Genomic DNA, 27,724 nt, shown 5'->3' with positions numbered 1-27,724 from the left:
TAAGTTATAAGTGACCTGTATAAACCTCATATTCTATCAGTTGATGGTGGTGGTGTACTGCATCTGGTGCAGCCTCCTGTTGAGCCAGACCAACATGCAGTTGTGAGTACTCTTAATACTCCACAGATTATATGAGTTTACAGTAGAACAGCAATGTTGTTTATTTCTTTACTACAGGAAAATAATGAAGAAACATTGACAGCTGTTACAGAGGAGGAAGCAACAGAGACACTCTATGAGGTTTACATCTTTTAATACTTTGTGTACAGGAAACACAGGCGACCAATAAAGTCAGTTGAACAAAAAATCTGTTTATTCTTCTTTCAACATGTTGAGGTGATGGGTCAAAAGAAATGATTGTGACATATGGTGTCTCTGACTGCTCTTCCATCTTGTATGTCCGTGGGAGGGTCAGGATGTTCATGGTTTGGATCACTGCTGATGTTTGGTTCAGAAGGACAGTGTTCTCCTCTAATTGTGGCAATGTTGTGAAGAATCACACATGCCACAATAATGTCACATGCCCTTTCTGGGGTGACCCTGAGTCTTTGCAGGCACTGGAACCGGGCCTTAAGCATTCCGATAGTCATTTCAATTCTGGCTCTTGTCCTGCAATTAGCCAGATTATATCGCTGCTGTGGGCCCGGTTCAGGGTCAGGGTAAGGGGTAAGCAAATAGGGTAAACATGGATACCCCCTATCACCAAGCAAGTAGCCAGTGAACTCTCCTAAGACAGAAGGGTACACTTCAGTTCAAATGTCCCTGAAGCAATTGGTCTTTATATATTTTAAAGTATTCTCAACTCACCATGTCCAAATTTTGTGCTCAGTGTACATTCACGGAATATTTGTGAGTCATGGACAGAGCCTGGCCACTTGGCTTCCACATTTGTGATAATGTTGGCAGCATCACATATGATCTTCACAGTGCAGAGAACACAAATTAGCATCCATTACTATGATGAAATAATTTGTTAGTTTGACATGCTACAGGGAACTATGTACCTGTACATTAATGCTGTGGAAAGACTTCCTGTTCACATAGTCTCCTTCATTTACTGAAGGAGCAATGACTGGAATGTGAGTGCCATCTGTACAGCCAATCACGCCTGGGAACCGTGAAAATAAATGTAAAATTTAAGTAGTAGTTCAAATATCACCACATCATGAATTAAGTTTCGTTCATCCTGATACCTGCAATTTTGTGGAATCCCTCTTTGATAAATCTTGTGGGTCTGTGACCGGGGAACACCACAGACGAGTACAGGAGACGTTTCAGTGCAACTGTAACATTCCTGACTGCCCGACAGACGGTAGCCTTGGAAACGTGCTCAGCGTCACCAATATTATACAGAAAGCTCCCGTTTGCAAGAAACCGAAGTGCAATACAAATAATATGTACAGAACTGAGAGAATGTCCGCGATGTGTCACATGCGTAATATATGGCCTGAGGATGTTATTCAAATAAATTATAGATTGTGCTGAGAAACGGTAACGTTCACACAGAAAATCATCAGGAAATGATAAAATGTCCGAACGCGCTCTAATCACTCTCTCCCGGCGGAGAGCTCTGCGGAGAATTTGGGCTTCAACATCTACTGGCTCTTCAAGGAAGTGGCACGCCATGTCCGACACTTCCTACTGTCAGGTTTCCGACAAAGGGGCGGAGACAGTAAGGGTTAGTTGTAGTAAACCTGCTAGGGGGCAGGTTAGCTTCACGGCGTGTGTCGTCATAGTGACTCACTCAGGCTGCAGCTGAACTCGCTTTGTGAAACCGAAAACCCAGAGTTTTCGTTAACTCAGGGTATACTTACTCAGTTTTTCCACTAAACCGGCTTCCTGAAACAGGGCCCATGACATAAAAAAACTACATTTTAATGAGGGGCCACTAATTTTTTTTTTTTTTTTTTGGAGTATCTCTCAGCAGTTATTTGGACATCAAATAGTTGGTAGGCGTCTTATTAACCTTATGAGGAAATCTAGTTTTATTCCGGTACAGAGCCATCATTAAGCAAACACTTATTCAAATAAAATTTCTTGTCAAAATGGCTGTAAAAAAGGAAATACATTAAACAAGGCAAAAAACATGAATGCAGTCTTATCTCTCTTAGGTAAACTTTCTTTTAATTTCTTTAAGTGGTCTTCAGGATGTCAAGGTTTGCTGTGTGGCAGGCAGTGGTTGGACCCGAACGCAGGACTCTGAGACAGAGTATTTAACTTAAAGGTGGCAGCTTTTATTCGCTGGCAAAAGCAAACTGAGAAACACAATACATGAGCACTAGAAATACAACAAAAACTCAAGCTAGGAAGAATGACCTAAACTGGGAATACATGACATAACCTAACATGACAACATGACGAGTGAGGAATACGTAGAGTGGGAGGATGCGACAACAAACAGGGGAATACTGAGGACTCAAACACCAGCAGGATAATGAGAAACAGAATGAAACACAGCTGGGACTAATCAGACACAACAGGACAAAGGGGAAGCAAAACTGAACACATCAACATAGGACGCAAGACTGTCAAAGTAAAACATGATGTAAGCACAGAGACATGGACTTGACACTGAGACAAGACTGATTGGATATGAAACATGGAGCACTAGAAGATAGAACAACAAATATAACATCAAGAGAACTAAAACCATGAATAACAATAAAGAAGAAATATAAATTAAACACAAAACACTGGCTCACAGACCCAGTGTCGTGACACAGGAATAGTTTTCCAGGCTTCTTGAAGGTCATTTAGAGCTCTCTTTTAGGTTTTGGCTGCTTTTTATCTGTTCTCTGTCAAGATGATCCAACTAAGCTTACAAAAAATGTTGAAGTTCAGCTCCGGAGAGGCAGATCCATGGTTAGTGTTTCACTGTATGTTATTCAATCCATGTATGAATTTCCTGCATTGGTAATGTGTTTGGGGTCATTGTAATGCTGAAAATTGAAACTGTTGCCAATCAGATGGTTTCCACATAGTATTGCATGTTGGATCAAAATCTGACTCGCTGGGAGTGAGACATGTAATTTGCAAATATCCTGATAAATTGGCTCTAAGTGTGAATGGTTCTCTCTATGTGTTAACCCTACGCTGGTGACCTATGCACTGCACCTCGTACTCTTTGACAGCTCGAATTGGCTCCAATTCATTGTTTTAGTAGTTTGTATTACTTTGTAGAGATTATAATGCATAGGGCAGGCTTTACCTCTGCATTCTGGTGTTACGACCCGGCTCTGCTAGGCGACAGGGGATGTAACATAAATGAGCCCAGAGACAGGAGGGTTAGATAAAAAGAAAAATATAAGGTTTATTAACACAACTGAAAACCGTTAGTGAAACAACTCACTAGGCAATAGGGTGATTTGATATATAATATATCAAATCATGCTCCCAGATTCTGGGAGCATCATACAACCTGTTCCCATGTTCTGCAGTCAGCTCATTTTTTTCTGCTTCCAACACATCAGCTTTAAGAACTGTCCATTCACTTGCTGTCTGATTTATTTCACCCCTTATTATGTGCCACTGTGTTACAGGGTAAGATTCCTTATCTGTTAGTCACTTAAACAATTTTATTTCATCTTTGTACAGTTTGGCCCCACTTTACAAAGTAATAGGACAAAGTATACAGCAGGACAATAATATAGTTAAATATATTGGGAAACAACCATAATGCAAATAAATGTAAAACAAAATGTTTCAATATAAGAATTAAGAAGAATTATACAACATCAACATTAAAAAACATCACAGTCGCTCATTTTAATGGTGTGGCAAATGATATGTGTCTTACCACTTGCATGTGAGACCTAATCTTGTATACACGTTTAGTGGTCCAGCTTCTAAAAAGGCACCAATAAGAAGCTCATTTGGCATCATGCTTCTGTTCTTTCTCTACTCATGCAGAAGTCTGATTTTGTAAACAAAGTAGATAAATATGTACATTTAGATAAAAATATAAATACAACTCAAACTTTTACAGTGTCATAAGAGAAAGCATGGTTTAAAATATTAAAAAAATCAAACACTTAGGGTGCTTCATAATGTTCAGCTGGTGGGGAAAGTGCAGTCTTTAAGATTTCTGAGTGCATTCACTGTAGAGTGCAACAGAGCATGGCACTCTCCATGAGAGGGGTCATGATTGCGGTCATGATTACTCACGTTGGCAGGATGGGACTTTGCCGCTTTTTCCAGATGATTCCTGCGATGGCAGCAATGATGCCTAGGACCACTAGTGTAAACTTGACTGCAGTGACAATAGTTTTTCCTACAGAGACAGAAAAAAATCGGTTTCCTTGGGTTGTAGTTGTGCAACATGACACAGTAAATTGAACTTAATCTGTAGACTGAAGTAGATGACTCTTACCAGTACCACTAAAAGCTGTGTCCACTGAGTCACAGTTAGGAAGCGTCCACCCAGGCTCGCACTGGCACTCACTTTTGTGGTTGCACACCTGGAAAGCACAAAGAACATGTTGCCATTATTAGTCTTAAAAAATACACTTCAGTGAATATGCTTTATTTAAAAAACAACAACAAAAACACTGACCTACCTTTTGAATTTAAGTAATATAAAACACTGCATGCCCAGTATAACTGGTGGCATGTAATTAACTAGATTTAGCCAAATTTGAATTACTTGGACTTTTCTTGCATATTCTGTTCATAGTAACATATTATCCCTACATCACTTTAGCTTCTGACCAACTGACTCTAGTTTTATTTAGTTTTGGATAGACTATAGGTAAAATATGTATAAGATGCTAGGCTAAATTATGTTATTATGATCAGCTAAGAGTTTTTCCTTGCATCAGTTATTCTTATAAAATATAGCTAAACTAAAGATTTTTTGGGGCTCAAAGTTTAACAGAGTTTTTGCAGAGCCAATTAAAAGGCACCAAGTAAAAAGTAATACAAGACCTTAATATTAAGAAAACTTCCCAAACTGCTTTGGATATTGGACGTTTATGAATTGTTTTTCTCAGAACAGTCACTTTTCAAAAGCAATTTGTTATATCCATTTTTTTAAAATAACTTACAAATCACACACTTCATTCAGTGCATATTTGCAATGACACTGCAGTTGCAAATGTTTGCATATGGTTCTACAAAAGTCTACATGAGTAAGTTTGGGCATGGTTGTATATCTCACATTAGCATTTCAGGGATGCCTTAAAAGGGTGTCTTTGTCTTTATAGGGCTAAATATGACCAATATGACCCCATTAAGATTGAAGTTATAAAACATTAAGTCCAAAAGTCAATGCAGGCTATGACAGTGACTCCATCCACCTTTTACACATAAGCTACATTTTAAACATGGATATGGTAGATTAGCTGCCCCCGGCTAACAAAGGATTTAGTTAAACTTTGCAGCGAGAAATCACACAAAAACTACTTTTAACCCTTTGATTTTGTAAAGTTGATCTTAAATTTCACTCTTAGTGGCATTAAAGTCTTTAAAAGCTTTAGAACCCTGTTCACAACTATGAGGGTACGCAGCTTCTCCTCTTGATAACCTTTTGAAAACAGATGAACTAATAATGAAAATACCAGAATGTACAGTCCAGCACAAAACTGTTATAAATCAGTTCCACCTCAGTGGATCAGTTTTTGGTGTTGTACTCACAGCATGGCCTGGGCATTTTGCTGAACAGTTGGTGTTTCTGTATGCCGTCTGCAGATCCACACACTGATTCTGGCTGCACACCTTGGAAAAGACAAGTCAGACATATATTTAACTTTATTTTGTTCTACACTGTAGATGCAGTAAGCAAAAAGTGGATTCAGGAAGCCTGCTACCTTTCCATCTCCACATTTAGTCCCCGTTTCCACCTGGCCTTCGTCACCGGTGGTGTCTGAGAAGAATGCTGCCTTGCATGTGCCGATGGCGACCATCCGGCCATAGTTTGGGTTGTCATTACCGCCTTCACAGAAGAGCTTTCCACAAAGAACATCTCTGCAAAAGAAAGACAGTGTTTGTTTCTGATCATGTTTGGTTGATATGAAGAACGAAGAATCAAAATAAGGGTCGGCTGCAGAGCAACTGTTGCCCTGTACGTTCTACTGGGACTCACTCTTGCTGACAGGGGATGAACTGATTATTTGAGGGGCGTTTGCAGAAGCCATAGTAGACTCCTCTGGTGTTGTAGTTATAGCATCCTTGTTTGGCCTCCTTAGCTCCTGATAGCAGCAGGAGATTGCATAAAAACCTAACTCTCCATATGACTTTCACATACATCCATATGCGTATTGACAGGATACTCACCTGATCCATACATCTTGACACACTGCTTAGGTCTCTGTGGACACTGACCGTTGTAGCAGTACCCTTGGCCTCCATCACATGGGAGCCCATTCACAGCAAACACATCCTCCGGACAGGTCGTGCTCTTCCCATCACAGTACTCTGCCAAATCACAGTCATCCTGCTTTGCGCGGCACTGTCTGGAGGTAGGCAAGATCTGTGCCGAGCATATACCATCAACGTGTAAGTTATCTGAAACATTGTTTTTCTTAAAGTGTTATATGTTTAAATTTTCTAGCGCTATGTGAAACACCCTGAGTGTGTGAGCTCTGTAAACAAAATATCAAAATGCAATACTGTGGTGTTGGTTCAAACATTTGCAATATCCTCTAATTACTTGAGGACTGTAGCTGAGCAAACAACTGGATCACTACAGCCAGAGGAGAGACTTCCAGGGATGAAAATAAATAAAGAAAAGAAAAGAATAATCCTTTAATTGTCCCACAAGGGGAAATTTGATTGTAACAGCAACAAGAAAAACACATGTACAAGCAAACAGTGAACAGGACACAGAACAGAAACATACACGATTTTTTTTTACATATTTACATTAAGGGTAGTACTGTACTGTTACGTGCCAAGAGATGTGGCTTTTCTTTTGTGTTCTTTTTATCTTTCAGGTGTCAAGCCTCGACCTATTGGCCAATTCAAAGTTGATTTGCATGTGTCTATTGGCTGGTCTGGGCACAGTTGGCCAATCACTCTCCGAGGACGACTACAAATGAGCATCTCCCTGGCCATCTAGTGGCTGCTGGCTTCTGCTTTATGACAAACATTTGTGTGAAGGCTTCTTTGTATTGTGTGTGGTGGGAGGCTGGACAGGTAAGCTGGGGTACCCTATACACTGGCTGCAGTTTTAAACTGTTACACACTAGGTTATTCGGTTGATGTCACTTTTGTATGTTTTCACTGACCTTTTGTCGAGTAGCTAGGTAGGTCTTTTGTTTTGCATTTTTGTTTTAGTTAGGGTTAGTCAGTGTGGTCGGACTGCGTCTTCTGAAGTCCACCATCAACTCCTTGGTTTTCCCGGCGTTGATCGGCAGGTGGTTCTGCAGACACCAGTCCACAAAGTCCAGAGTCCACTGTCTATACTCTGAGCCGTCCTCACCTGTGATGAGGCCGACTATGGCAGGGTCGTCAGAGAACTTCTGTAGGTGGCAGCGTGGGGAGTTGATGGAGAAGTCTGTAGTGTAGAGGGTGAAGAGGAACGGTGCCAGCACAGTTCCCTGTGGGGCCCCCGTACTGCAGACCAGCGTATCAGAGACACAACCCTGTCCTCATATACTGTGGGCGTCCCGTGAGGTAGTCCAGTATCCACTGGGACATGTGGTGGTCCACTCCTTATAGCTCCAGCTTGTCCCTCAGAAGTCATGGCTGGATGTTGAAAGCACTGGAGAAATCAAAGAACATGATCCTCACAATGCTTCCAGGCGAGTCAGAGTTCTGTGCAGGAGGTAGATGATGGCGTCCTCCACCCCGATGCCAGACTGGTAAGCAAACTGCAGCAGATCCAATGAAGACCTCACCAGGGGGCACAGATGGTTTAGAACCAATGTCTCGAGGGTCTTCATCAGATGTGATGTCAGGGCTACCGGCCTGTAGCTGCTGAGGTCCTTGGGATGGGAGGTCTTTGGTACCGGTACCACACATGAGGTCTTCCACAGCTGTGGTACTTTCCCCAGCGACAGGCTCAGGTTGAACAGATATCCTAGGATGCCACACAGTTCATCTGTGCTGCATCTCAGGAGCCTGGAGCTGATGCCATCTGGACCTGCAGCCTTCCGCACCTTAATCTTGCAAAGCTCGTTCCTCATTTGAAGTGCTGAGATAGAAAGAGTGGATTTTGGGGGAGGGGGGTGTATGTTGGAGTCCACAGCATACACCCTCCTGGCTGGGAGCTGAGAGGTGTGAAGTCCTGAGATGAAAGACAGGCAGTGCCTGAAGATGAGGGAGATAGCTTCAGGGGGGACGATGCTGGGAGGGGTGGGTGGTTGATCAAACCTATTAAAATATTTATTTATGTCATTCACCCACCCCAAGTCTCCTGCAGCCTGGGGGTTGGTTTTTGTCCTGAGATTGTCTCCAGGCTCTTCCAAACCCCTCTGATGTTGTCCTGTTGCATCTGCTCTCTGTTGGCTCGCTTGGCAGTAGGCAGAACAGCGGAGCCCCTGAGGGCTAACAGCTGATCCCTGCTGTAAACAATGGGAGGTCGGACCTACACGCGCTCTGTTCTGACTATTGTCAATGTTGTACATGTTTTGTTTTTGTTTGGTTAGTGTGCTGGCCCTTTAAAAGAAAGGCATGGTCCGTGCGTGGACAGGAGAAGAGTCAGAAAGACTCAGACAATTGACAATCGACTGACTAACATGTGTTCTATTCATAAAAAGGCATTCCCTGTGAGTATGCGTTATTGTTTGGCACTTTATGTTAATTAATAGCAGTTACTTACATGCTGTATTACGCAGGCTAATTTATGGCGGTTATTTGCTGTTAGCATTAGCACATGGTTACGCAGCTCGTCAAGTAATTATTTTAGTTTGTCACTCATATACACTGTATTTTGTTATCACATTTTCACACCTGCCATATAAAGCGAAGTCTAAACCCACTCTGGCATCAGTGACTTTTGTGTGGAGGTGTGTAACTCCTGGCCAGTACACGCTCTCTGGACACAGATACCGTAAAAAATGTGATAAAAAACACAATTGTCCATAAATTTCTGAGCTCCATTGTGGAGTAGTACACTCCACAATATAAAAACAAGAACAAGAAAGACAATAACAACAAAGAGAAAAAAGGACTCTGTCAGGTCGAAGCTGCTGATACTGGCTGCCTGGAGCGGCGCCGGAAGAGAAAATAAGACTACGTTCACACTACAGGTCTTAACACTGGGATTGCCAGGCTTCTACCGTTCTACCTTTTAAAAGCTGGAGAGCAGTCAAATGCTGGAAGTGCTGGAAGTGGAAGCTAAATTGGCTAGTCATTCATATGTATATTAGGTTGTTACCTAGGAATTCTGGAGGGAGGGGAGTGGGGGTGAGTGATTGAGGGGGTGGGGGAGTGGAGTGTTTCAGTTTGCCATCTTAGGGAGAAATCAACACATGTCCTTTGTATGTCCTTTGTTGCTGACATTTATTGATGAAAACAGTACAAAAAACCAAGCATTTGTACACATATTTACAAATAATGATAAAAAGTGAGTGAGTACATTTCAACATTTTCAGCAATCACTCACAATCCTGGCACTGCCACGGTATCTGTCGTCTGCATTTACCACATGTGTACCTGTAGCAGTGAACACATCGCACAGTGGCCTGATTTTTTTTGCATCTGTGTTTGACCTGACACGTGGCCCTTTTTCCAGGGCTCGGTGTGGAGGGTTGTGTCCGAAGCAACTGTTCTTTTCTTGCCTTCTTCGCAGCTACATGAGAGCGAGCCAATTCTGTTGCAAGCGCCACCAGGAAGTCCACCCGTCTTTCCTTCGTCCCGGTGCATGCTTGATACAGCACATGTGCATTCAGTGCTGCCATGTCAATCATGTTATAAAACACGGCAACTGGCCAGCGCCGTGTTCCTTTGCGGACAGTGTACTCCCGAACCATCTGGTCCATCACATCCAGAGCGGAACATGTTCATTGGTTCATGGACCTCCCTGAACTAATGGCATTTATTGCAATTGTCATCTTGCGGGGGGTTTACAGGGTTCCATCGGTAAATGACTGCTGGTCAGCAAACCTGGGAAACCCACAGATAATTGGAACTATGGCACGAAACCGCTTCCAAGACATCATGCAACACCTACGCTTTGATGACAAGTCCACCCGCAGTGATCGAGCAAAGACTGATAAGTTCGCTGCAATTTCCAGTGTGTGGGGATCATTTGTCACCAACTGCATCACGTGCTACAACCCTGGTCTACATATCACCGTTGATGAACAGCTTTTCCCATCAAAGACTCGGTGCTGTTTCCTGCAGTATATTGCAAGTAAACCGGACAAGTTTGGGATCAAGTTTTGGGTGGCCTGCGACCTAAAATCCAAGTACATTTGCAATGTCTTCCCATATCTTGGCAAGGACCCCAATCGTCCCACTGGGGAGAGACTTTCTGAGAATGTAGTAATGAGGCTGATGGAACCATTCCTAGACAAGGGCAGAAATGTTACCACGGACAATTTCTTCACATCGCTTTCACTTGCGCAAAAACTTCTTGGACGGAAAACCACCATCCTCGGCACAGTCAACAAGATTCGCAGGGAAATTCCTCAATCCACTAGACAGACAGATCGCAATGAATTCACCACTCAGGTATGTTGCAGGTCTTTTGTGGTTCTATGTTTATGTGTTTCATTGTGTTGTTACGTTTCGGTGTGTCAGTGTTTTGTTTTTGCATGACTTATGTATTTCCTGCTTTACTTTGAAAGTCTGTGTTATCTTAGTGTGTTCAGTTTACATTTTCCCTGTCTCGTCAGTTCTAATTTGCCCCAGCTGTGTTTCCCTCCTGTGGTCCATTTCCTGATTGCTCCCTCTATGTATTTAAACCCTGTGTTTCAGTGTGTCATGGTCGCGATCTCCCCCGTGTTGTAAATAGTTTGGTGTTTTTGTTGTAAATAAATAGTCTGTTGTAAATAGTTGTGAATGGGTTTGTTAATACTTTCGTCATGGGATATTTTCGTTTTGGGATTTTGGTGGAGAGCCTTCGTGGTTTTATTTTCCTTATCTTTGTTTTTCTACGTTGCACCCCGGTTGCCTAGGCCGGGGTGTAACATATGGGGGCTCGTCCGGGATCGCTGGAGGGTCCGAAGGAGGGACAGCTTCGGCCTTCTGTCTTCGCTGGAGGGTCCGAGGACCGCTTCAGTCTCCGTCTGTCTTCGCTGGAGGATCCGAGGGACCGCTCCGGCCTTCATCCGCCTTCGCTGGAGGATCCGAGGGACCGCTCCAGCCTTCTGCAGCTGGTGGGCTGCGTGTCCGTGTGTGCAGCTGGTGGGCTGCGTGTCCGTGTGTGCAGCTGGTGGGCTGCTCATCCGCCTTCGCTGGAGCGTCCAAGGGACCGCTCCAGCCTTCATCCGCCTTCGCTGGGGGGAGGGTCCGTGGGACCGCCCCAGCCTTTGTCGTCGCTGGAGGGCCCGTGGGACCGCTCCAGCCTTCATCCGCCTTCGCTGGAGGGACCGCTCCAGCCTTCGTCGTCTGCTGGAGGGTCAGTGGGACCGCTCCAGCCTCCATCAGCTTCGTCTGCCTTCGTTTCAGCCTTCGTTTGTCTGAATCAAACTTTTCACTTGGGGTTACATGTTTGATTTTTGGGTAGGGGGAAATGTTACGTTTCGGTGTGTCAGTGTTTTGTTTTTGCATGACTTATGTATTTCCTGCTTTACTTTGAAAGTCTGTGTTATCTTAGTGTGTTCAGTTTACATTTTCCCTGTCTCGTCAGTTCTAATTTGCCCCAGCTGTGTTTCCCTCCTGTGGTCCATTTCCTGATTGCTCCCTCTATGTATTTAAACCCTGTGTTTCAGTGTGTCATGGTCGCGATCTCCCCCGTGTTGTAAATAGTTTGGTGTTTTTGTTGTAAATAAATAGTCTGTTGTAAATAGTTGTGAATGGGTTTGTTAATACTTTCGTCATGGGATATTTTCGTTTTGGGATTTTGGTGGAGAGCCTTCGTGGTTTTATTTTCCTTATCTTTGTTTTTCTACGTTGCACCCCGGTTGCCTAGGCCGGGGTGTAACAGTGTGTAAAAGGGCTATGGAAATAACAATTTATCTTATTTCTTAGGTGTTTTCAACCTCTGCTGCCACGCTGACGGCGTATGCGGCCAAACGGAAGAAGACAGTCTATATTCTTAGCAGCATGCACAGCGTGGTTCAGACTGATAACACTACCAAAAGGAAGCCAAACACTGTCTCCCTTTACAACAAAACAAAGTGTGGCGTGGATGTGATGGACCAGATGGTTCGGGAGTACGCTGTCCGCAAAGGAACACGGCGCTGGCCAGTTGCCGTGTTTTATAACATGATTGACATGGCAGCACTGAATGCACATGTGCTGTATCAAGCATGCACCGGGACGAAGGAAAGACGGGTGGACTTCCTGGTGGCGCTTGCAACAGAATTGGCTCGCTCTCATGTAGCTGCGAAGAAGGCAAGAAAAGAACAGTTGCTTCGGACACAACCCTCCACACCGAGCCCTGGAAAAAGGGCCACGTGTCAGGTCAAACACAGATGCAAAAAAAATCAGGCCACTGTGCGATGTGTTCACTGCTACAGGTACACATGTGGTAAATGCAGACGACAGATACCGTGGCAGTGCCAGGATTGTGAGTGATTGCTGAAAATGTTGAAATGTACTCACTCACTTTTTATCATTATTTGTAAATATGTGTACAAATGCTTGGTTTTTTGTACTGTTTTCATCAATAAATGTCAGCAACAAAGGACATACAAAGGACATGTGTTGATTTCTCCCTAAGATGGCAAACTGAAACACTCCACTCCCCCACCCCCTCAATCACTCACCCCCACTCCCCTCCCTCCAGAATTCCTAGGTAACAACCTAATATACATATGAATGACTCCAGCATTTGACTGACTGCTCTCCGGCTTTTAAAGGTAGAAACGCAAAATGATGACTCCGCGGGGGTCTAAGGTAGAAAACCAAAATGACTGCTCTCCGGGGGTCTAAGTGCTCAATTCCGATTTTTTGATCAAATCCTATTTTTTTTTTTTTGTCTGCTTGTTCACACTACAAATAAAATGTGACAGCAAACGCGCTCTAGTGTGAACCCTCAAAGCGGCTCGCATGCGCAAAAGAAGATGTCACACACAACACGCTCTGTTTAGACCCAGAGCTTCTCCGGCGCTGATAATTAGCGTCTGTCTTGTGTCAGTGACGTAAAAGACGGATTTAATGTGACCTGACTGTTCAAACAGCAGTCGCTTTCTAAAACATCGGATATGTATCGGATTCAGTACCACATACAAAAGTGACCCAGATCGGATTTGAAAATATCGGATTTGTGCCGTTCACACTGTCATACCATGATCGGATATGGGTCGCATAGGGTCAAAAAAATTGCTTTCCCCTGCAGTGTGAACGTAGCCTTAGTGACACCAGTTACACTGATCGGTCTTCTTACTGACTCACCTTACAGTTCTCACAGCATTCGCCTTCAGCACATTGTGAACCCTCTTTCAGGGTGCAGGTGATGGCGTTGCAGCAGGGATTGGTGCACTCCTACAGGGACGACATATATTAGAACTCATCAGGCTGGTGTTAGGTCTTACTGCTGGGATGCATTATTAAACATCTGTTTGCTCTGTTCCCGTGAGGAATCTTTATCGCTAGGTTTAATACTCAAATTTCCCATTGAGAGGGCCAATGTGCGTTTATCATCTTCCATATTGAGTTGATTGGTTCAGCTGCCCGTCACTACCAGATCAACTGCCCATTTGCACATGTGCGAAGGTAACTACTTGGACAAACTGCCTGAAATGTGTTGACAGAAGCATTTCGGGGATTTTGACACATTCTGCACTCCAGATGCTTTAATTGCGTTAAAAATTTTAATCGTGTTGACCTTGATGGCGGATTAATTTGCGTTAATGCGTTAATTTTGACAGCACTAGTTCAGTTCCTTCTAATGATCTCTCCTTGTTGAATTCCAGCAGAGGTGAAAACAGGTCTAAACATCACTCTGACTGTAATTTTCTTTTCACCGAAAACTACAAACTGTTCATCTGTTACACACAGCTATACTTTCACTATATTTCTATATAGGTACATAAAAGTGTTAAGTACATATTCCAAGTAATACTGCAAAATAAAAAATAAATAAATCAGCAGTTCTTCAGCTTCTGGAAGAAGTCAGTTGAATAGTGGGACTTGAAAAAAAAAATATGTGTGTGGCTCAGGCCCATTCATTATTTCATAAATGGTAACTGGCCTGCATTTGTATAGCGCTTTTCTAGTCCCTAAGGACCCCAAAGCGCTTCACACTACATTCAGTCATTCACCCATTCACACACTGGCGATGGCAAGCTACATTGTAGCCACAGCTGCCCTGGGGCGCACTGACATAGGCGAGGCTGTCGGACACTGGCGCCACCGGGCCCTCTGACCACCACCAGTAGGCAAACATGGGGTTAGTATCTTGCCCAAGGATATTTGGCATGCAGCCAGGAGGCAGCCTGGGATCGAACCACCGACCTTCTGATTAGTGGCTGACCTGCTCTGCCACCTGAGCTACAGCCACCAGTACATATCTGGTGTTCAAGGTTCAAGGTTCTTTATTTGTCACATGTATAGTTATACAAGTATAACACACAGTGAAATGTAGCCTGACACGCTCCTCCACATGTGCAAAAAAATTGGGGGGGGGGGGGGGGGGGTGTAGAGGAAGAACATTATATATATATATATATACACTGAACAAAAATATAAACGCAACACTTTTGTTTTTGCTCCCATTCCCCATGGGATGGACGTAGAGACCTAAAATTCATTCCAGATACACAATATAACCATCCCTCCCAAACAGTGGTCACAAATCAGTCCAAATGTGTGGTAGTGGGCACATCTGCTATATTGAGATAATCCATCCCACCTCACAGGTGTGCCACATCAGGATGCTGATCTGACATCATGAGTAGTGCACAGGTGTACCTCAGACTGCCCACAACAAAAGGCCACCCTGGAATGTGCAGTTTTTTGCGCTATTGGGGGTCTGGGGACCCAGAACCGGTCAGTATCTGGTGTGACCACCATTTGCCTCATGCAGTGCAACACATCGTCGCATGGAGTCTATCAGATTGTCAATTGTGGCCTGTGGAATGTTGGTCCACTCCACTTCAATGGCTGTGCGAGGTTGTTGGATATTCGTGGGAACTGGTACACGCTGTCGTATACGCCGGTCAAGCACATCCCGAACATGCTCAATGGGTGACATGTCCGGTGAGTATGCTGGCCATGCAAGAACTGGGACATTCTCAGCTGCCATCTGCCCTGAACAATGTGAACCATGATTCATCTGTGAAGCGTACACCTCTCCAACGTGCCAGACGCCATCGAATGTGAGCATTTGCCCACACAAGTCTGTTACGGCGACAAGCTGGAGTCAGGTCAAGACCCCGATGAGGACGACGGGCATGCAGTTGAGCATCCCTGAGACGGTTTCTGACAGTTTGTGCAGAAATTGTTTGGTTGTGCAAACCAATTGTTCCAGCAGCTGTCTGGGTGGCTGGTCTCAGACGATCTTGGAGGTGAACCTGCTGGATGTGGAGGTCCTGGGCTGGTGTGGTTACACGAGGTCTGCGGTTGTGAGGCCGGTTGGATGTGCTGCCATATTCTCTGAAACGCCTGTGGAGACGGCTTATGGTTGAGAAATGAACATTCAATGCACGGGCGACAGATCTGGTTGACATTCCTGCTGTCAGCATGCCAATTGCACGCTCCCTCATTGCTTGTGGCATCTGTGGCATTTTGCTGTGAGACAAAACTGCACATTCCAGGGTGGCCTTTTGTTGTGGGCAGTCTGAGGTACACCTGTGCACTACTCATGATGTCAGATCAGCATCCTGATGTGGCACACCTGTGAGGTGGGATGGATTATTTCAATATAGCAGATGTGCCCACTACCACACATTTGGACTGATTTGTGACCACTGTTTGGGAGGGATGGTTATATTGTGTATCTGGAATGAATTTTAGGTCTCTACGTCCATCCCATGGGGAATGGGAGCAAAAACAAAAGTGTTGCGTTTATATTTTTGTTCAGTGTATATATATATATATAGTATATACATTGGGTGAATGTGCAGTAGTAGCAGCAAGCAGGTGAATTCTGTACATTAATATGAATAGATATCTGACTATTTTGCAGGATAGACAATATAAACATATTTAAAATTAAAGGAATTGAAATGTACATTGTGCCTTGGTTTAGAGCGTCTAGAAGAGAGTCCTGTCTTAGTCAATTATAGATGATGTGAGCGGGCGGGTGTGTGTGTTTAGGGCATGGATGGCTTGGGGATAGAAGCTCCTCTTGAGTCTCTCTGTCCTTGCCCGGAAGATGCGGAACCTTCTACCAGATTGCAGGAGTTGGAACAGTTTGTTGCCAGGATGGGACGGGTCCTTCAGTATCTGCGCTGCTCTAGTCCGGCATCTCCTGGTGTAGGTGTCCTGAAGCGGGGGGAGAGCAATCCTGCAGCAGCGTTCTGCTGTACGGATCACTCTCTGGAGAGCTTTTTGGTCCTTCACACAGCTGTTCCCAAACCACGATGTCATGTTCTGTGTGAGGATGCCCTCCACAGCGCCTGTATAGAAAATCCTGAGGATCTTTGGAGAGACCCTGAACTTCCTCAGTTGTCGTAGGTGGTACAGGCACTGCCTAGCCTTTTTGGTCTGGACCTGAATGTGGGCAGCCCATGTCAGGTCTGAGGAGATGTGGACACCAAGATACTTGAAGGACTGCACCCTCTCCACTGGAGCTCCACTGATGATAATGGGCTTGTAGTCTCTGTGCTGACTCCTTCTGAAGTCCACCACCAGCTCCTTGGTCTTGCTGACGTTCAGCTGGAGGTGGTTGTCCTGGCACCATGATGCCAGATTCTTCACTTCATCCATGTAGGCCGTCTCATCGTTGTTGGAGATGGCACCCAACACCACTGTGTCGTCAGCAAACTTCACAATGGTGTTGGAGCCATGGGTGGCCACACAGTCTGAAGTGTAGAGGGAGTAGAGCAGTGGCGAGAGGACACATCCCTGAGGTGCTCCTGTGTTGATGGTGATGCTGTTGGAGAAGCACCTGCCCACCCTCACCACCTGAGTTCTGCCAGTGAGGAAGTCCAACACCCATGCACACAGACGGCTGTTAAGTCCCAGTTCCCTGAGCTTTGTGAACAGTCTGCAGGGCACTATTGTGTTAAACGCTGAACTGTAATCAACAAACAGCATTCGCACATAGTTACCCTGTTTCTTGTCCACATGGCTGAGAGTGGTGTGTAGGACGTGGGCGATGGCATCCTCTGTGGATCTGTTGGATCTGTAGGCGAACTGCAGCGGATCTGTGGTGTCTGGGATGGAGGAAGAGATGATGTTCTTCAGCAGCCTCTCAAACACCTTCATTACTACCGAGGTCAGTGCAACTGGCCGGTAATCGTTCAGGGATGAGGGTTTGCTGTTCTTGGGCACATGGATGATGGTGGATCTTTTGAAGCATGTGGGGACCACAGACTTCGCCAGGGACTCGTTGAAGATGTAAGTGAACACACCTGCTAGCTATCAGCAGGTGTGTATCAGAAAGCTGTTTTTCTCACATCGCCTCAGAGCAAGCACTTCATTAAAAGACTCAAGATCAGACAAAGGAAACATGGAGCTGAATTCCATTCTGAGTTCAGAAGCCATTTCAGACCTGAGCATGCACAGACACAGATCAGAATCATAGCATAATAGTAATAAAAACATTTGTACTGCTACACTGTTTATCAAACTAGTCTTTGTAAGTGAGAGGCCAGCAAAACATAGAAGAAATAGAAGTTTGTGGAGCTACAATAGGCCTAGGCTGCTGAGGGCTTTCAAGTTCAAGTTCAAGTTCAACTTTATTGTCACTTCAACCATATACAGTTTAAAAATACACAGTGAGGCGAAACAACGTTCCTCCAGGAACCAAGGTGCTACAAGACAAGTTAGTGCAAAAAAAAAAAATATATATAATATATCTAGTAATAATATTGTGCAAAAGAGCATTTACAGGTTGGTGTGTGCGATGGTTTGGTGGTGTAGGTCAGTGTGTTTGCGCTTTGTGTTGGTTAGTCAGTCCAGTCTCAATGTTTTGAGGTATTTGAGTTAAGCTGAGTGATAATGTTAGTGTATGTGTGTGTGTGCGTGTTTATCAGTCAGTCCCTTTTTGCTGAGGAGACGGATGGCTTGTGGAAAAAAGCTGTTGCACAGTCTGGATGTGCGTGCCCGAATGCTTCGGTACCTTTTTCCAGATGGCAGGAGTGTAAAGAGTGTGTGAGAGGGGTGTGTCCGATCAGCCACAATGCTGGTGGCTTTGCGAATGCAGCGTGTGGTGTAGATGTCCTCAATAGAGGGTAGAGAGACCCCGATGATCTTCTCTGCTGTTCCCACTATCCGCTGTAGGGTCTTGCGGTCTGATATGGCACAGCTCCCAAACCAGACAGTGATGCAGCCGCTCAGGATGCTCTCAATAGTTCCTCTATAGAAGGTGGTCAGGATCGGTGGTGGAAGCCGGGCCTTTCTCAGTCTTCTCAGAAAGAAGAGACGCTGTTGGGCTTTCTTGTGCAGACCCTTTTTAACCCCTTTTTAACTTCCTGTTAAAAAGGGGTTTTCGCTCCCACTGTTGCCAAATGTTTGCTCATAGGCAGTTATTTGATTGTTGGGGTTTTCGCTGTGTTGTTATAAGACCTCTATCTTACAAAATATAGTCCCTTCAGACAGTTGTTGTTGTGATTTGCTGTTAAATGAATAAAACTGAACTGAATGAAAAAGAGAAGTTCTCCTTCACCAGATCAAATCATCAACAGCTTGCAGATCAGATCAACTTGCTACAAAATGAAAGGTTTAAGCAGCTGATGTGCTTATTTACCTTCACCGAACCACAGTCGCACTGCTCTCCTTCCTCTTTGAAGCCGTTTCCACAGACCGCGGGAGCCACGACACTCTTGTAGGCTGGTTTGTCCAGCAGACAGCTGGGGCTGCGGCTTGTTAGGTACTTTTCATAGTTGCTGCTGCTGCAGCTACTGAAGCTTCGATGAGTTTTCCAGCTGAAGAGGAACAAACACATTATTAGTATTATTATCTTTTTTTGTGTTATCTTGATCAGTGTCTGACACTAGGAAGACATGGCTGCACAAAAGCGGTATGGTGGTACATATACAGCACGTACGCACCAAACATGCTCACACACGTTCTTCAGTCTTATAGCCATGTGAAATTAAGAGCTGCACCAGCTGACCTCCTTTTTGGTCCAATACACACAGTTATTATGTTGTTGTACCAAATGAAACATGTTATGATGATCAAAACATTTAGTGAGGTTTGTAAGGCTCGTATTGTTAATTTACGGTCACTTGTTATAGCCTGAATTTATTTGCTAACAGAAAGAATCTGCATTCAACTTGAAGGATGTCTCAAGTCAGCTTTTCTTACCTGAGGGCTGCTGCCATGATGCAGCTATCGTCAGAACATAAACAACCACTGGAGTCATCGTGGTCCATGCCCAGGTTGTGGCCCATCTCATGAGACAGTGTTGCTCCCACTGCTATGGCTGCATCACTGTGATCCTAAGAAAAAAATGAAGCACAAGAAAGCAGCAAAAATTTACTAACAGCAAGAGAGAGCAACACAATAATGTCACATGTTTGTCTCAGTTTTAACATTTTCTCAGTCTATTCAGTCGGGACTTTCAGACTGCATGGATCTATTGACAGAGTTAGTGTAGTGGTCTACAAGTGCAGTGCAAAAAGGAGGAAAATGTTTTAAAGGATTTTGTGAAAAATTCATGATTAGTCAAAGAATGAGTTTTCCACGTTGCACTTATGGAGATGTGTGCATCTCAAATGTGCAAAGAAGACTTTGTAGACCGAGTCTAGTTCTAGATCATAATTTAACTTAGTTTTTCTCTTTTAGCAGGAAGTGGTCACTACATGTTAGTGATAAATTGATGGAACTGTCATTTATTTTCTCTGGTATTTGGTCATTAATCAAAGTATCAGATGAACAATTAAGTTGATTTTTGAGGGGCAAAGGAATGACTGAACTAAATGGATTTAGGAACATGTTTCCAAAATTCACATTTACCACAACATGAAGCAAGGGCAGAAGTTATGAAGTCAGTGAGATACATCATCTGGGAAGCATGAACACCTCACCTGTACTACGCCGACAGAGTGACCAGAACAGAGAGTCCCGATGAAAGCAAGACCCACAGTTGGTCCTTCAAAGTTGATACCACTGAAAGAGAAGATCAGAAAGTCTTAAATTCATATACAGGATTCATATCATCCATCTACTCACTAATCTAGCTACTACTAGACTAGATTAGATTAGATTAGATTAGATTAGATTAGATTAGATTAGATTAGCTACTGTGAATTTTCCTGAATGTTGAGGTGTGAACATTCAAGCACATTCTTATTTAAGATTCAATAATGGATCTGCTTGTGGTTGTATCTTGTGTATAAAACACAAGTTACACAAGCGTTATGTGGAAGCTTAAAACCTCTTAAGCTGATGTGTCAGGCCGGTTTAACCTGGGAGAAAAAAATATGGATACTCACAACTCAGATTTCTGAAATTAGTTTTCTCTTTCCTGCTCGGTTACTGTTGAAAGTAGGAGACATTTTGCTCCACATGATTTGAGTCTGACTGATTCTACTTATAGAATCTATCCATACCTTATAAGATGTGCATTGTCATGTTTTATCCTCATCACCAGCTCAGAGTTTCTCCACTTCATGAAAGCATCCAGGTTTGCTCCTGCTGGGGGGGTCACAGAGATCAGGTCACCATTCGTCCATATCTCCAACCCCACCAGAGCAATAAAGGTCCTCAGAGGTTTGTAGACCTGAAGAAGACAACATTGGGGATGTAACATTATACTCCAACTGCTAGCAGCTACTGCAGAACAGTATGTAGTACAGTGCGTCTGTATTGGTATGGAATCTGTATAGAAATAGCAAAAAAACAGACTCACCATGTTGACAAAGTTGACAATCTCAAATATTCTCTGTCTCATCTTCTTTTGATCCCTGTTCATCTTCACATACTGAAACACCACAAGACAAATTTCTCATCCTGCTTCTCACCAGTTTATCTTATAAAAATCAAATTTTGCAAACCAAGGGGAAAAAATGAAAAAGTTAGAAAAGAAGATTAATTTTACCGCGCTGTTATCAGCAACAAGGACGAGCTCAACGTATTTCTGCTGCTGTACAATAGAAATACCCTGAAGAAAAATGTTAATATGGATAACTCAAGCAGAACAACACAAATGAAGACTTACTTAAACTTTGTTATTATAAGAATAATATTGGTAGACTGACGGATGTATTAGTATTTGTCACATTTAACTTAGATAGTTTGAAGACCTCAAAGGTTTCAGAGGTCATGACTTGGAGGAACTCTGGTGAAGAGGACAAAACTAATTGTGTTACCCCTGATCTAGAGCGGCTGCGGCTTGTTGGAGGTTCATAGTCGTCACTCCAGCTGGTGTTAGTGACCCCACACACGGCAGGCGTGAAGTTCTTTTCATTAAAAGTCATCACTGCATGATCCCCCTCATCGTCACTGGATAGTGGCTCAATCAGGTACCTTTGAGCAGATGTTCTGAAGTAACCCCTAAACCAAATCATGCTGGTTAGTTCATTCATTTTTCAGATGTTGCTTTGAGGCTGACTCAACTCAGGAACCTATCCACTGTCATCTAAAGACTTATTTGGGCCAAACCTTCTCTTCTGTTGTTTTAATCTCCAGCCTGTGTATAAACCTCTAGTACACAGAGAACCAGTTGTGAAATGCACAGTAAGGAAATGGTTGGCAGAGACTGAAGAGGTCCTGAGTGACTGTTTCCATTCTACTGTGTGGGACAACCTCTGCAGCCCCCTAGAGGGTGACCTCAACAGCATCACAGACTGCTTTACAGATTACATGAACTTCTGTGTGGACAACGCCGTACCCATCATAAAAGTACGGTGTTTTTGTAACAACAAGCCATGGATGAATCCTGAAATTAAGACTCTCCTCAAGGAGAAGAAGAGAGTCTTTAGATCTGGAGACAAACAGGAGCTGAGAGCTGTCCAGAAAAAGCAGAAATGGAAGATAAGGCAAGGGAAGAAAAACTACAGAAGAAAGATGGAAGAGCAGCTGCAACAGGACAACATCAGAGGGGTTTGGAAGAGCCTGGAGACAATCTCAGGACAAAAACCAACCCCCAGGCTGCAGGAGACTTGGGGTGGGTGAATGACATAAATAAATATTTTAATAGGTTTGATCAACCACCCACCCCTCCCAGCATCGTCCCCCCTGAAGCTATCTCCCTCATCTTCAGGCACTGCCTGTCTTTCATCTCAGGACTTCACACCTCTCAGCTCCCAGTCAGGAGGGTGTATGCTGTGGACTCCAACATACACCCCCCTCCCCCAAAATCCACTCTTTCTATCTCAGCACTTCAAATGAGGAACGAGCTTTGCAAGATTAAGGTGCGGAAGGCTGCAGGTCCAGATGGCATCAGCTCCAGGCTCCTGAGATGCAGCACAGATGAACTGTGTGGCATCCTAGGATATCTGTTCAACCTGAGCCTGTCGCTGGGGAAAGTACCACAGCTGTGGAAGACCTCATGTGTGGTACCGGTACCAAAGACCTCCCATCCCAAGGACCTCAGCAGCTACAGGCCGGTAGCCCTGACATCACATCTGATGAGCACCCTCGAGACATTGGTTCTAAACCATCTGTGCCCCCTGGTGAGGTCTTCATTGGATCTGCTGCAGTTTGCTTACCAGTCTGGCATCGGGGTGGAGGACGCCATCATCTACCTCCTGCACAGAACTCTGACTCGCCTGGAAGCATTGTGAGGATCATGTTCTTTGATTTCTCCAGTGCTTTCAACATCCAGCCATGACTTCTGAGGGACAAGCTGGAGCTATAAGGAGTGGACCACCACATGTCCCAGTGGATACTGGACTACCTCACGGGACGCCCACAGTATATGAGGACAGGGTTGTGTCTCTGATACGCTGGTCTGCAGTACGGGGGCCCCACAGGGAACTGTGCTGGCACCGTTCCTCTTCACCCTCTACACTACAGACTTCTCCATCAACTCCCCACGCTGCCACCTACAGAAGTTCTCTGATGACTCTGCCATAGTCGGCCTCATCACAGGTGAGGACGGCTCAGAGTACAGACAGTGGACTCTGGACTTTGTGGACTGGTGCCAGCAGAACCACCTGCCGGGAAAACCAAGGAGTTGGTGGTGGACTTCAGGAGACGCAGACCCACCACACTGACACCGGTGAACATCCAGGGAGTGGACATTGAGATAGTGGACTCGTATAGGTACCTGGGTGTTCACCTGAATAATAAACTGGACTGGAGCCACAACACTGATGCTCTTTACAGGAAGGGTCAGAGCAGACTCTACCTGCTGAGGCGGCTCAGGTCATTTGGAGTCCAGGGAGCGCTTTTAAAGACCTTCTATGACTCTGTGATGGCACCTGTCATATTTTACAGTGTTCTACTTTGGACCAGCAGTTTATCTCCAGCTGAGAGGAACAGGTTGGAAAAACTCATCAGGAAGGCCAACTCTGTTCTAGGATGCACCCTGGACCCAGTGCAGGTGGTGGGAGACAGAAGGACTCTGGACAAAATAACATCTCTGATGGACAGAGTTTTCCACCCCATGCATGTAAATGTTGCTGAACTGCAGGGTTCGTTCAGTGACAGACTTCTGCATCCTAGATGCACGAAGGAGTGTTTCTGCAGGTCCTTCCTCCCTGTCAGACTGTACAATTGAAACTGCTCCCAACAATCAACCAAACAACTACTACTGTTATAACATGCACATTATTTTTTTCAATTCGTATTAAAAAAAAACCCTATACTTTAATCTTAATAACTGTACAGTACTCTGTTTTTGTAACTATTGTCGATGATGTACATATTTTTTCTGTAAAAATTGTGTGTTTTTCTGTTCATTGTCTTTTTCTGTTTGTATATGTGCTTTTATTCTGCTGCTGTTACAACCAAATTTCCCATTTTGGAACAATTAAAGGATTATTCTATTCTATGTTAATTTAATGTTTTGCTGGTGAGGTGTAATTAAAGTTCGGGTCATTGTGAGGTGAGGTTTGGTTGAGGGTTAAGATAAGGTTAACTTTAGGTTTACATCTAAAAAGTAATGAGAGTATTTGGAGAACTTGTTTCTGGCCTGAAATCTATTCATCTCATATGAAGGTTTAACATTATTAATTTAATGCGTTATGCAAATACAAAAACTGGTTACTTGTCTTTGTGGCTTAATACAACAAAGGAATGAAACTGTGAGGTTATTTGAATTATTATGACAGACAGCATGGGTGGGTATCGCTTTGGAAAGATGTCATGACAGTTTAAATAAAGAAAAGATAGAAGACGGTGGCTCACCTGAGTCCATCACAGGTACTGATGCTAACAGATGACTCACTGTCGTTCACAATCCTCCCATGATAGAAGCAGTGATCCTGGCAAGGACATGAAAATGGTGACTGTGTTATTAAATGACAACATGTAACTTTCTTTTCATCTGCTTATGTCTCCAGCGTTCACTAACAGCCTTAAAAGCCTTTGAAGCGTTTTAAATCTAGTAAAATGTGCAATTTTACAGCTGTAAGTTTGAGGTAAGTTTGTCTACAAACGCAAACACTTACAATGTCATTCGGTACTGTGGTGACTCGAGTCCCATCTTCTTGGTAGTAAGACTCAGTGTAATCTTTGGTAAATAATTCACTGAATACAGAAAGATAAAGAATAACATACATGTCATATGATTTGACGTGAAGACTGAGTCAAATTCCAGTTTATTCAGTGTTTTCTTACAGAAACTCATTTGTTGATTGGGGCATTTTCAGTACTTTTTAGTCTCTTTAATTGTTGCTTTTTTTTGCATTTTGAAACAGGATATTTTACATTACTTGTATATCCATTTGTCCACTTATTTTCTCACACTGCACAGACACACAGGTTTAGGGAAGTAAAAACTTACTTATTTCTTTCAAGTTGCATTTCTATGTCTTGTCCGCCCACAGTCATTGCATACGTAAGAGTGTCTGGTCTGTGGTACTGTGGGCAAAAAAACAGGAAATTTTGCTTCTAGTCATTCATTTTTATTTTTTTATTTTCCATAATCAGGAGAAAAACAGCAGCTGATTTGATTGTCATCACAGGATTTAAAATAGAAAAGAAAAGAAACCTCTGTGTGTCTTTTTCTGATTGTGTGAAGTCTGACCGGTCGAACCACCTCATAGTGCTTTCCCTCCTCAAATTCAGGACCATGGCTTCCTGTGGAAGTGAATCACATATGTGTGATTAGAAAAAGGATATTAATTTTGGATGCTAGTGTCAACAGGGTCTATTTTGTAATTAGTCGAATGCTTAACTCATTGCTTTCAATATTTGTGCTACCTAATCTCGTCTGATTACATCCTGCTTTAAAGTTTTATGTATCTATTTATTTTGAACCAAACCAATAAAACAACAACAAAAAACCAAAACTGACTACATAATTTGATATCCCATTCCAAATGTCATTTAGGCTTCAAACATGTGATCATCGTGACTTTAAACATTTAATTAAAGTTACATTCTCAAGTTTGAGAAAAAAACAAAATGACTTTGTTGACCTGCTCCCTGTGAGATTTTGCAGTGCTCAAAACAATAACAATCAGTGTCACTCATTTTTATTTGTGATGTAAATAAAAATTGCTTGAATAACTTTATGTGTATAAATGATCAACTAAACAATCGCATTGATTATTTCCTAAAACAGCACTTTGACAGAGCTTCAAACACACCCCACGCTTTCCTTTTACTTGCTCCACTTGGCTCAGTGAGTGAGTGATATGGATTATAACATTACAGACAATAAATGTAGTATTAAATTCAGAATATTGAGATTACTTTGGAAATGTCCATATTTAGGCTGCCAAATTTAAAATGTGGCTATGTGTCATAATGACAGCATCCACACTGCATGCATGATGTTAGTTCGAGTGGAGGTCTATGGGGCGCCGTTTGTAAAGTGAAACATGTTGCAATTAACGGCAAGATTTAGCTCAAAACTTTACAAAAACATGTTTTTTCGAGTCAGTTTTTACAACATTTAGTAAAATATTTGTAATTTTTCATATTTAAAGCACAATTTTAAATGTTAAATCTAAATGTTAAATGTTAAATCGAAATATTATATTTAAATCTAAATGTTAAATGTAAATGTTACAGGAAACTAAATATTTTGCTAACATGCAAATTTATGGTACGGCTCAACGGAAATACCAAAATAAAAGCTTTACGAAAACATCAGGTGCAAAATTGTGCCAGTAGTGGTCAGATTGTGTCTGCTCTCCAATGATGGTCACTTCTCACCGCTGTGAGCTGCTTCACTTCTTGCCTATGAGCATGTTCAGCGATTTGGCTGGATATGTGCTGCAGCGATTGTGGGGTTTCAAGTGGAGACTGCAGCTGCTGAGAGTCCACTACTGTGGAACCTTTGGATGGCCGAAAAAACGGATCTTTTGATGTTTTTAGCTAAATTGTGTTTGTCTTTTGAGGCATTATTTGGCCGTAATGAGTGTGCATCGAAAATGTGTTCCACAGGCGTGAGACATAGTGTTTTAATGTTCCCCTTATAATCATATGTCTAATAAACAAATGCAATGGGCTGAGAGGCGAGCTCATCTGAACATGAAAGACCAGAACTGATAAACTGCTTGGCTAGGAGATTTAGAGGGCTAATTGTGGAAAAGAAACCTGTCCCCTGTAGAGGGTTGAATGAACAGAGGGTAGGACAAAACTAGGTTTTAGTACCCAGAGTGTGAGTGGAGGTAAAAGTATCCAGTGACTTACCCGAGAGCTTGGGGGAGGCATATAGGATGAGGACCCACAATAGGAGGTTTCGTGTCATTGTCCAAGTGTACACAGTGAGTGTCATGCGCTGCGCTCACCGCAAGCAAAAAAGAAGGACCAAAAATTTGTGTTGCGCTGGTCGCTGCACTCTGCTTGCAAAGGCTTTTTTTTTTTGGCGGCCGCTCTGTGTGCTGATGCATCTGCTTCTTGTCATTTCAAAACATGTATCTCTCAGACTTCGGATCCTCTATGAAAGTTTGTGTTGTATAATGTTCAAATGTTTAAATAACATGTGTCCCTCATTGCTAAAAAAGAAAGCTTTGTGACTTCCCCGATTCGTGAAGAGTGTGTCGTTTGCACTATACTCCCCCCTCCCCCCAATATATACGTCCCTATATGTGAACGTAGACCGCACAGGAAGTTTTCTTTCATCGTGTGGTTGAATTTAGCGCAGCAGTAGTATGGCGTTATTGTACCTCTATACTTTTTTTTGTATGTGTATGTGTGTGTGTGTGTGTTAGTCCCCATAGAGAAATAGTTCCTCTGCATTTAACCTATTCACCCAGTGAAGCAGTGGGCAGCCACCAATGCAGCGCCCGGGGAGCAGTGTGTAGGGACGGTACCTTGCTCAGGGGTACCTCAGGGTAGCCGTTCAGTGGAGTTGAACCCCCGACCTTCCGATCATGGGGCCACCACTCTACCTACTGAGCTATCCCTGCTACCTAGAGTAAGTAAATAATTTTTGCAAGTACAAATGTGGCATTTTGAGAGGAACATTATTTTGAGCAAAGACAAGCTTAACTTGAACAAA

At 43.4% G+C, this 27,724-nt stretch overlaps 1 protein-coding gene across 1 annotated transcript; it reads right to left on the bottom strand.

Moving 5' to 3' along the window:
• Positions 1–4,160: 4,160 nt before the first annotated feature.
• Positions 4,161–25,363, bottom strand: LOC113033482 (zinc metalloproteinase-disintegrin-like crotastatin; the record flags this gene model as incomplete). The annotated part of the gene is made up of 18 exons (XM_026187307.1): positions 4,161–4,270; positions 4,370–4,457; positions 5,632–5,712; positions 5,805–5,961; positions 6,080–6,185; positions 6,271–6,466; positions 13,444–13,533; positions 18,905–19,082; positions 19,468–19,601; positions 20,190–20,271; positions 20,715–20,884; positions 21,014–21,085; positions 21,203–21,265; positions 21,474–21,657; positions 24,457–24,533; positions 24,720–24,798; positions 25,055–25,131; positions 25,262–25,363. Coding segments are annotated over 18 exons (2,046 nt in total), but the record flags the coding sequence as incomplete, so codon positions are not given.
• Between the last annotated feature and the right edge of the window lie 2,361 nt (positions 25,364–27,724).

This window comes from Astatotilapia calliptera, chromosome 12 (assembly GCF_900246225.1).
Source record: "Astatotilapia calliptera chromosome 12, fAstCal1.2, whole genome shotgun sequence".
Taxonomy (NCBI): domain Eukaryota; kingdom Metazoa; phylum Chordata; class Actinopteri; order Cichliformes; family Cichlidae; genus Astatotilapia; species Astatotilapia calliptera.
Note: the sequence above shows the minus strand (reverse complement) of the source record. Positions and strands in the feature narration are given on the sequence as shown.